At 43.5% G+C, this 9,932-nt stretch overlaps 2 protein-coding genes across 2 annotated transcripts in view; one reads left to right on the top strand and one right to left on the bottom strand.

The window, feature by feature from the left end:
- Positions 1–1,481: 1,481 nt before the first annotated feature.
- LOC102992562 (40S ribosomal protein S26-like) lies at positions 1,482–1,850 on the bottom strand. Its single transcript, XM_024122582.2, has one exon. The coding sequence runs from the start codon at positions 1,827–1,829 to the stop codon at positions 1,482–1,484; it is 348 nt and encodes a 115-aa protein (XP_023978350.1). The 5' UTR covers positions 1,830–1,850.
- Positions 1,851–2,513: 663 nt separating this feature from the next.
- The window catches only part of SASH1 (SAM and SH3 domain containing 1), a 338,740-nt gene continuing 331,321 nt past the window's right edge, over positions 2,514–9,932 (top strand). The window contains exon 1 of the mRNA XM_055087444.1: positions 2,514–2,687. Coding sequence (XP_054943419.1) covers positions 2,643–2,687 — 45 coding nt within the window. The 5' untranslated portion in view covers positions 2,514–2,642. The remainder of the gene's footprint in view (positions 2,688–9,932) is intronic.

The raw sequence follows: 9,932 nt of genomic DNA, 5'->3' as shown, positions 1-9,932 counted from the left end.
GCGCCGGGAGCCTGTGCCCCGCAACAGGAGAGGCCACAGCAATGAGAGGCTCGCGTACCGCAAAAAAAAAAAAAAAAAAAAAAAAAAAAAGTGGATGTGCCATGGATTCCTTTAAGTATCAAGATGCCCTTGAATTTTTAAAACATATGACTTAATTTAGAACCATGGGTTTGTGTGTAGTCTTTCACAAGTGTATCTATTTAATATGAAGTGTTTATAAAAGTACCTATGTCCCTACTCGGTGAAATGAATAGTAAGCAGATAGAACATCAGATTTCACCAGCGGGAAAGAAGACTCCCTGCCAGAGCAAAATAGTTGCTTCACGTGGTTGGAAAAGTTGCCCAGTGTTCAAATGACTCACCCTGGCCGCAAACATCAGCAGTTAGAGATGGACTCGGCTGTGAGGCAGGACCCGCAAAACAGGTTCTGATGGGCTCAGTGGTTCCTGGAATAGTTACACTAAGTATAGCCCTCATCGGGGCTTCCAGGGAAGAAAAGTAAACAAGTACTTTTAGATATTCCTCCAACAAAATCATCTTTCTTCTCTTGAAAATGTGCTCTTCTTTACCAACTTTCCATTTCCCTAGATCCCTTGGTTGTCAGTAGTTGTTTTTTTATATTTAAGCAGTTAATCTGACAAAGTTGAAACTAATTTGGGGCATGAAAGAAGTGGAGAAAATGTACCAGACATAAATAACTGCTTTCCAGGGTGAAACTCTATAAAACTAAGCGTTTTAGAAAGCCCTACCCATATTAAAATGAGGAGAGGAAAGTCTTCCTGCAAGAGAATAACTATCAAAGTGGTTTGTTTCGTGTTGAACAGCAGGATGTCGGCTTCTGATTTTCCACCCCAGGCTTTGGAAGTAAAGCTCAGCAGTTGACCACAGTCAGGTTTTACTGTAAAGGGCCACTGCTCATTAAGTCCTGTGTAATTAGAAACTGGCAAAGGAAGGAAATGTTGTTAGAACACTCAGGGGAAGGTTTATCAAAGGATATGCATTTTGTGCGTTTGGGTTTTGCTTTTCATCAGAAGCTTTGACAACTTCATTAAATCTAAACATCTGAGAAATGTTCATTGAACATGTAAAGGTCATGCAAGCCCAGAAGGAAAGAACTTCAATTCTTCCAGGTCTCTGCCATCAGGCTTTATCTAGTCTCTGCTTTTCCTTCCTTTCTTTTTTCAGCTTGCAAGAATCGTGGGTAGAGAGGGTTAAACCTCTCTATTGGGACTTCGCTGGCCGTCCTGTGGTTAGGACTCTGCGCTTCCACTGCAGGGTGCTTGGGTTCAATCCCTGGTCGAGGAACTAAGATCCCGCATGCTGCATGGCCAAAAAAATTTTTAAATTTTTTAAAATGTTTTTAAAAAAACCCTCTCTATTTACACATATGTTTCTTTCTTTCTTTTTTTTTTAAAGTATAATTTCCCCTTTATTGTCTTTCCAGTGAACAGTATTTCTTTAGTCTTAAAGGACTTAGCTCCTTACAAGGGCTTTGGCGGAGGTCGTGGGGCAGCACCCGCAGGTCTAAATCGGGGTGGAGGCGTTCGGTGCTTCCGGGCTTCCCGAGAACGATTCCTGACTACCTTGCTGTGAACGGCACCGCTCACGCAGTAATGCAGCGTCCCATACAGCTTGGGAAGCACGTAGGCGTCGAAAACACTCGCTTCGGAAACGTCCCTGACGGCTGCGGCCTCTACGATGTTCCGAATGACGAACTTCTTAATGGCCTTATCCTTGGGCACGCGTCGGGCACAGCTGGTACAGCGAATAGGCTGCACGTGGCCGCGGCCCTTTTTGGCACGACCATTGTTCCTTCTTTTCTTGGTCATCTTGGAAGCGAGGAGGCGAAAGAGCCACATATGTTTCTTTTGAGTGACCATTAGAATAGTCAGAACTAATGAAAACGGGAGTGTCTGCCTACAATGATAACCACAGATCCAATTCTCTGGGACATTTTAAGGAAGTTATTTCTTCTCCAATCTCTCATACGAAGACAGTGAGACTATTACAAGCACATATATCTTTATGTGGCTGTTAAAAAAACCCTATTTTACCTGTTCTGACAGAGCACACACAGGATGAATCATGTAGTAGTCAACTTTGGTTAATTTTGCCCACAATAATGTCAAAAGTTGTCTCCCTGACCTTGCAACCTTAGACTTGCATTCCAAATGTCTATTCTTGTGTTACTGTGCACACCTTCAAGCGAGCTGAGAGGTTTATAGTTACTAGAGTCTGCCATGAAAAAAAAAAAAAAATGCCAGAAGGAGCTGACACCACCCACTGTAGGTTTGTTCTTGGCACAGAGACTGCGGTGTGGTGCGTTGGCACAAGGCAATATGAGTTGTCATGTCTTAAGTGGCAGCAATGCTAGGGGATACTTTTCTCCTTTGAGTTATATGATTATCGCCCTGAATGAAACATAACTCGGTTTTGAATCATAACTATGGGAAATGCCCACACCCATCTCACCCCAATGTATGTAAATTTCATTTCTCCCAAGACTCTCAGCGATGAGAGAAAGCAAACCATCAGTTTTATGAAAGCAGCTTGGCTGAAATGTTTGCCTCCCTGTGCTCAGTCACTGGAGCAGTCCAAGTGACACATTTGACAAGGCAGAACACGAAATTTATCTCTTCAATATGGAGCATTTTGCAAGGGGGACTGAGCTTTGGAGCAAACTAATGGTAAGTGGAACGAAGTGTTTAAATATCAAGGGCATCATGCTGGGTATTTTCCTTGTGGCTTTTCATAAAATTAAGATGAAAGGGGAATTTATAATCAAAGGACTGTAGCCTTGCTCATTATTTTAAAGTGAAACATGCCTTCTACATACCAAATGGTATTAGTGATAAATGACTTTGGATGAATTGTTTGGGTGCAAATTTTTCTAATTTTATTGATGAACCATACCGCATAGCTTGTGGGCATATGCAAGACGTTACCTTACTGAAGCAACACGATTCGCTGACAGAAAGGGACTGTAACGTCGAACTAAGTTTTTAACACAGATGAAGCGTTTCTTGGCACTCTGGGTTGGATTGTTACTTTTGATTTTCTTTAAATGTATCTCATTTAGGATTATATAAATACACCTGTGTGTGTGTATATATATATAATGATCAAAATATATACTAGGATCAGAAGAGCATGAAAAAGGTGCATATTCAGACCTCCTATTTCTTTTTATGTCACTGAGAACTGTTGAGTTTACTTCAGATAAATTGGTCAAGTTCTGAAAGCCTGCCAGAACAACACAGATTCCCAGGCCTCGGGGACCCTGGCTGATCATCTCATTTTATAACTGAATAAACTGAAGTTCCCCTACTTGAAGAACGCAGAGTTGGACTACAAGATCCTAGACCCCAACCCCAGTGCAGTGCTTTTTCAGTTAGTATATCTCACTGTTCCGTAGTATAACTTTTCAATGTGTTTTCTCCTTTTTAATGTGAATTTGAACTTCATTGGAAATAGAAGATTCTGTTGCAAACATGGGTGATTTTTAGATCGGAATAAAAAAATCTCTTTTGGTGGCAGCAATGTGACCTCCCTGTCTTCTCCCTGGCAGTATGACTTACCTTCTTTTATAACATAAAGTTGACTCCAAGAACAAATTAAAACAGTGGTTTCTAGAATGATCACTTCTGTTCATTAAAGAATGCTCACCATGCCCGGTGTCTTAGGTTTTCATGCTATATCTCGGCTGGCAAGCCATGTTGCATATTTTTGGAGAAATCAGGGTAAAACAATACTCTACTGTTCCCAGACATAACTAAAAAGGCACAATTTTCAGATCCATATGCAAGCTTTGGAGACATCCACCTTCGTTCATCCAAGTCATTCACTTAGCAAAATATTATCAGTCAGTTGTATTCTGGAGACCGAACCATTTCTATGCTCTTGTAATATTTCGATTGTTTAAATGCCTTAGTTTTTATTAGGAGCTCATGTTGACAAACCAGAAAAATCAAAAGGGCTTTTTCCTGCATGCCCTCAGGGCAGGAAGGGATGTCTGTGCTCGGAGGGGCTGGGAACTGACGGAGCAGCAGTCTCTGGTTGGGTCCAGGATGCTAGGACAGCCCGAGGGGCCCAGGCAGAGGCTGGAACTCAGGAAATACACAAAGGGGTGAGGTGTAGGTATAGGTCCTCCCCACTTAGACCCCCCACCCAGTTCCTTGCCCGAGGAGTTTCCAGGTAAGATACAGTCAGTCACATGAGAGAAGATCAGAATTGTACAGTAAACACCTATCACAAATTCAAGCTCGCCTGTTGTTCTGTTCAACCTTGAATACTCAGACTGCCGTTTTGAAAATTCTCTCCTCTTTTGGAAGCTCTTCAGCCTCTGGCTCCGTCTCGGCAACTACATGTTGTCACCAGTTCCCTTGGCAAGTGGGTGGCCACTTACCGCCAGGCCATCAGGCGCTGACACTGCCTTAGGTTGCTGGCAGCAGCTCACCAGTCTCCCCTGAGCTCCTTCCGGGCTGTGCAATAGGTAAAATACCTGCCAACTCAGACAGCCAGGGACAGGCACAGCCCAGGGCAGGAGGGACTGAAATTCACTGTGATCCTGTGGCTGCTCAGGGGCCTGTGTGCATCAACAGAAACAAAGGTTGGAGAGGCTGGTGTACTTTCACAGTGTCTTTCTATGTGGTCAGCAGGGTGTTATCTTAGCTGCATAGATGGTGAGACCCAGAGATTTAATGATGGGTTAGGCGCTGTCTGCATAGCGAGCAGTGTGGGAGTGAGAAATACAAGCCTCTGCCATCAGAAGCAGGTCATTTCATCCATAATCTTGGGCATTTGCTCTCAGCCTTCTCTGCCTGGAGGACCAGAGTAGTTCCGCCATGGATAATTCCCTAGTTATTCTTTGTTCTCAGTGCATTTGAATTTCTGCGTGTCTTTGGTCTTGCAGACTGCTTGTGTCACTTAGAAATTCACCTCCATGCTGGACAGGACCAGATAATCCTCCCCTCTAAGAGGATAAGAGCAACCCCTGCAAGTTCAAGTTCGGGAGCTTGCCTCCAGGTTGCCTCCCCAAGGTTGTGTGCTGTTCAAGGACAGTTGATAGATCAGGTCCCTGCCCTGCACACAACTTAGCACAGTGGTTCTACACGCCAGCTTCAGCACGGACGAATTAAATATGAGGATGCAGTCACCAGTGGGTGCTATGTACAGGCACAGGTGTTTGGGGGAAGTAAACAGTGGTAACTGGCTCTGTAGTCCTGTGTGATCATCATCACCCCCGAGACCCAAACCGTTTTTCTTTTTTTCCAACCTAAAATCCCCGTTCACCCCCATTCCCTCTCTCCAAATGAGCTCAACTGAACAGAGCATCAGGCAAGTGCTCACTGAGTCTGGCTTCTCTACTTACTCTCCTGTTTCTGCAGAAAACACAGAGGAAGAAGACATGCTCTTGACTCACGAAGGTCAAAATATAGTTGAAAGACGAGCTATATGTACACGAAACAATTAGAGAACAAAATAATATATTAAAGAGTATCCAAGTGCATGGTTCACACACTAAATGCAACAGGGATTCTGAAGTCAGGGAAGTTGGAGAAGGTTTCATGAAGGAAATGGATCAAGAAGGATGGATAGAATTTTGAAAGGAGAGGGATGGGCATCCAGGTGAAGGGGATGGTGTTGAATAAATGCTGGGATGCGGAAACAGCCCTGGTGCTGGGACAGTGCTGAGTGACTGCACAGGAAATGCATGTGAGGGTCGGGGAGAGAAAAACTTGAGCAGATCCTAGAGAGCCTTGAAGGCCAAGCAAAGGAGTTAAGACTTGGGAGCCATGGAAGGTATGGGAACAGTAAAATGGCATGATAAAAGCAGAGTTTAAGGAAAAGTAGTCTGTCCACATAAAATGGATTCTGAAGATTCTGGAGGCCATTAGAAAGTTGTTACAGGACCTAAACATGAGATGACAGGGGTCCCAGGCCAGAGCGGTATAAGTTGAACAGGGAGAAAGAAGCATATTTCTAAGGAAAAATACAAAATGCTGGTTGATGAATGGGATCCTGTGTAAACTACATCAAGTTAGAAATTATGGCTGTCTTGTGTACTAGGTAACAGTCTGTCTCTGCTCAGGGTAAAAGAGAAGTCTAATTCTTCTCCTTAGATCTACTCCTAAGGCCAGCAAACCTTTCTGATACTTCCCTGTTCCTTGAGTTCGCCAAACCTTTTCTACAAAAGTCTCAAGGAGGGGCTTCCCTGGTGGCACAGTGGTCGAGGGTCCGCCTGCCGATGCAGGGGACACGGGTTCATGCCCCGGTCCGGGAAGATCCCACATGCCGCGGAGCGGCTGGGCCCGTGAGCCATGGCCGCTGGGCCTGCGCGTCCGGAGCCTGTGCTCCGCGGCGGGAGAGGCCACAGCAGTGAGAGGCCCACGTACCACAAAAAAACAACAAAAAACAAAACAAAAAGTCTCAAGGCACCAGTGCCCATCCTAAGAGCTCAGAACAAAACTTCTCTGCTAGCAACACTCCTGCCATATGGAACATGTTGCGCTCTCAAAACTCCTCCTCTCTCTGTTTTCATGACATTGTAGGTAAATTTTCCCATTTCTCCTTCTTAGCTATTGGTTGCCAAACATGAAACATTTTTATTCTTTCACACGCACTGTGTCAGTTTCTCTCTAGTTACCTGCTCCTCACATCTCCCCCTGTCTGGCTTCATTCATATCAATTTGCCCACTGAAATCTGGTTACCTGGCAGTACCCTTTGCTTTAGATGATCGACTTTGCCAGGCATACACATAGTTGTATTACTTAAACTCTCTTCTATCCACAAGAGAAAGAGGTACACCATTCACCTGAGAGTTTGAAAGGGGAGGCAAGTTATCACAAGTACACAAGTGAAGAAAATCAAGAGGTTGCGTGTTTAGACTGAGAAGTCCTAGATAGGTTTTTAAAGGTAATTTTGAATCATAGAAGGTGGAGAACTTTAAGGGGCCATACAAGTGTTCTATTTCACTTTCGGAGGTTTTTTTTAAAAATATTTATTTATTTGTTTGTTTGTTTGTTTGGCTTTGCCGGGTCTTAATTGCGGCACGCAGGATCCAGTACCCTGACCAGGGATCGAACCCGGGCCCCTTGCATTGGGAGCGCAAGGTCTTAACCAGTGGACCACCAGGGAAGTCCCTGCAGAGTACTTTTAATAGTTTTTTCTTTTAATCTTTAAGCCAACATTTAAAATTCAGAAGACTTGACGTAGCAATCCAGAAACATATTTCCTTGAAAAAGAATCAACAAATATGGCAATAATCAGCTGGGCCTGAGCACTGCTGTCCCCTGTGGATAGGGTGGCTACACATCCTCCTCCTTCCCTGCATTTCTCAGTACCTATCAGGCCCTCTGGACATTTAACATTTATTTCTAGTTAGTTATGACTCTGATCTAACCAGTTTCCCATTTTACAGAAAGAGAAACTGAGGCACAGAGGTTAAATAACTTTTTCAATATTACCCAAGAGATTGGTAGCACTATAGGGGTTAGAATTGAGCTTTGCTATGACTCCTGGACCCGCTTTCCCTCCCTGTCTGGACAGTAGTTGTGTTTTCTGAATACGGGTTGGCAAGCTGGAGGAAGGCAACAGCCTGTGTGTGGGAATATGCACATCCGTCAGTAAAGCTATTGAACAGGTGTTCCTGAGGCAGGAACCTGGAGAAATTCAGAATAATAGTATTTTTCAAATGTGATCCTTGATTTAATTTTATTTTACTTTATTGTACTTACTACTTAGAATTTCAAGAAGGAACATAATTAGCTTTTCCCCTTTATTACAATTTCTTAACATTATTTTTTTTAACTTTTTATTTTATACTGGAGTATAGCCGATTAACAGAGTGACAGTTTCAGGTGCACAGCAAAGGGACTCAGCCATACAGATACAGGTATCCATTCTCCTCCAGACTCCCCTCCCATCCAAGCTGCCACATAACATTGAGCGGAGTTCCCTGTGCACAATTTCTTAACTTTAAAAAAAGTATACTTGAAAATATGGCAGTGGTGATATAACACTGTAAGCATTTGTATTGAAAACATCCCAAATTTTAAAATGAAACCTACTGATAAGAAAAAAAAAAATCTGTGTGTTTTTTCTCCTCCACTTTCCTCTCTCAAGCTCATTTCATTCCCTTAGACCTCTGGCCTGCACTGTTAGAATGTCCATCTCAAGTGTGTTAACATGACTTTGGCACTTGGCTAGAGGCTCCTGCAGACGCTGCCTCCTGTGGACGCAGTGGTGATGGGAACTCCGTGGGCTCACAGGGCGGGCCAGAGGGGGCCGCGATCAGCCTGCTTATCATTATTGATGTGGCTTTGGCGACCTCTGCTGCGTTTCTGTCCAGTGCGATTCTGGATGCAATTCAGAGAACACCTGCGGAAATCCTTGCGAGAAATCCACGCGCGTGCCAAGGCCAGGTGATCGGTGTCACTCTTGAACGACGTGAAGGTCAGCCTCTTGGCCCTCCTTTAGCTCTTATTTTAATGAAAGTCAGAATTCTTTATTCAGCGGATTTTAATACAGACCCAGCACAGGCTGGCATTTCTACTTTTTGCGTAGTTATATTTAAAATAGTCTTTTAACTAAAACGGAAGAAGGGCGGAGATTTTGCAGGGCGTTTAAAATTGGAGGAGGGTTAGGAAAGAGATTCTCTGTGTTCTTTGAAATATCAGAAAGCTTAAAATTTATGTTTGATCTCTCCTTTCACCACTTCAAAGGAATCATACCTCTGTGATTGTTTCCTTCCTTTTGGGGGAGATCTATCGTCTTCCTCCCCAAACTTGTGGAGCATTTAGCTGATGTAACAAGATCACTTCCTGACATCAATGAGGGTGTTTCAGCCCTACCATTTATGCTACTGTTTTCAGTACACGTTTTTTGGGGGATTTTTGGAGTTTTTTTAAATACAGGTTTTACTTTTCCATTCAGTATGTAAATATATGAGTTGTAAATAAGAGACGGAAACTCTAGAGGAATTTGACACTGAGTGTCCACAGTAGAAACTTACCGTACACTAAAAGTTCATTTGGTCTTAGACCACACTGAAAAACTGTTGTATAATTAATATAACACATTGATTAATGATGACAATAATAACTAACATGCATTACATATTAAGTTAAGTGCTAGGAACTGTGCTAAGTATTTCATGGGTATTATCTAATTTAATCTTCATAATGCCCCTTTATTCTTCTAAAATGAATGAGATAATAGTCTGTGTGGGTCAAGGTTTAGTTTTAGGCATGCAATTTGGGAAGAATACAGGCGAACTGAAGCACATGGCAAAGTGAGGATGAGAGCAACCAGAGAGAGCAGAGGTTCTCAAACTTGAGCCTGGGGACTCCCCTGGTGGCGCAGTCATTAAGAATCCGCCTGCCAATGCAGGGGACATGGGTTCAATCCCCGGTCCAGGAAGATCCCACATGCAGTGGAGCAACTAAGCCTGTGTGCCACAAATACTGAGCCTGTGCTGTTACCCCGTGAGCCACAACTACTGAGCCTGAGTGCCACAACTACTGAGCCCGCGTGCCTAGATGCCACAAATACTGAGCCCGCGTGCCTAGAGCCTGTGCCCCACAATAAGAGAAGCCACTGCAACGGGAAGCCTGTACACCGCAATGAGAATATTTGCAAACGAAGCAACTGACAAAGGATTAACCTCCAAAATATACAAGCTGCTCATGCAACTCAATATCAAAAAAACAAACAACCCAATCCAAAAATGGGCAGAAGACCTAAATAGACATTTCTCCAAAGAAGATATACAGATTGCCAACAAACACATGAAAGGATGCTCAACATCACTAAACATTAGAGAAATGCAAATCCAAACCACAATGAGGTATCACTTCACACTGGTCAGAATGGCCATCATCAAAAAATCTACAAACAATAAGTGCTGGAGAGGGTGTGGAGAAAAGGGAAC

The sequence above is a fragment of the Physeter macrocephalus genome, chromosome 10, assembly GCF_002837175.3.
Source record: "Physeter macrocephalus isolate SW-GA chromosome 10, ASM283717v5, whole genome shotgun sequence".
Taxonomy (NCBI): Eukaryota; Metazoa; Chordata; class Mammalia; order Artiodactyla; family Physeteridae; genus Physeter; species Physeter macrocephalus.
This window is presented reverse-complemented; position numbering and strand designations above follow the sequence as displayed.

Bases quoted from the DNA above. Each gene is read 5' to 3' on its own strand.
- LOC102992562 (XM_024122582.2), bottom strand. From the start codon at position 1,829: ATGACCAAGAAAAGAAGGAACAATGGTCGTGCCAAAAAGGGCCGCGGC.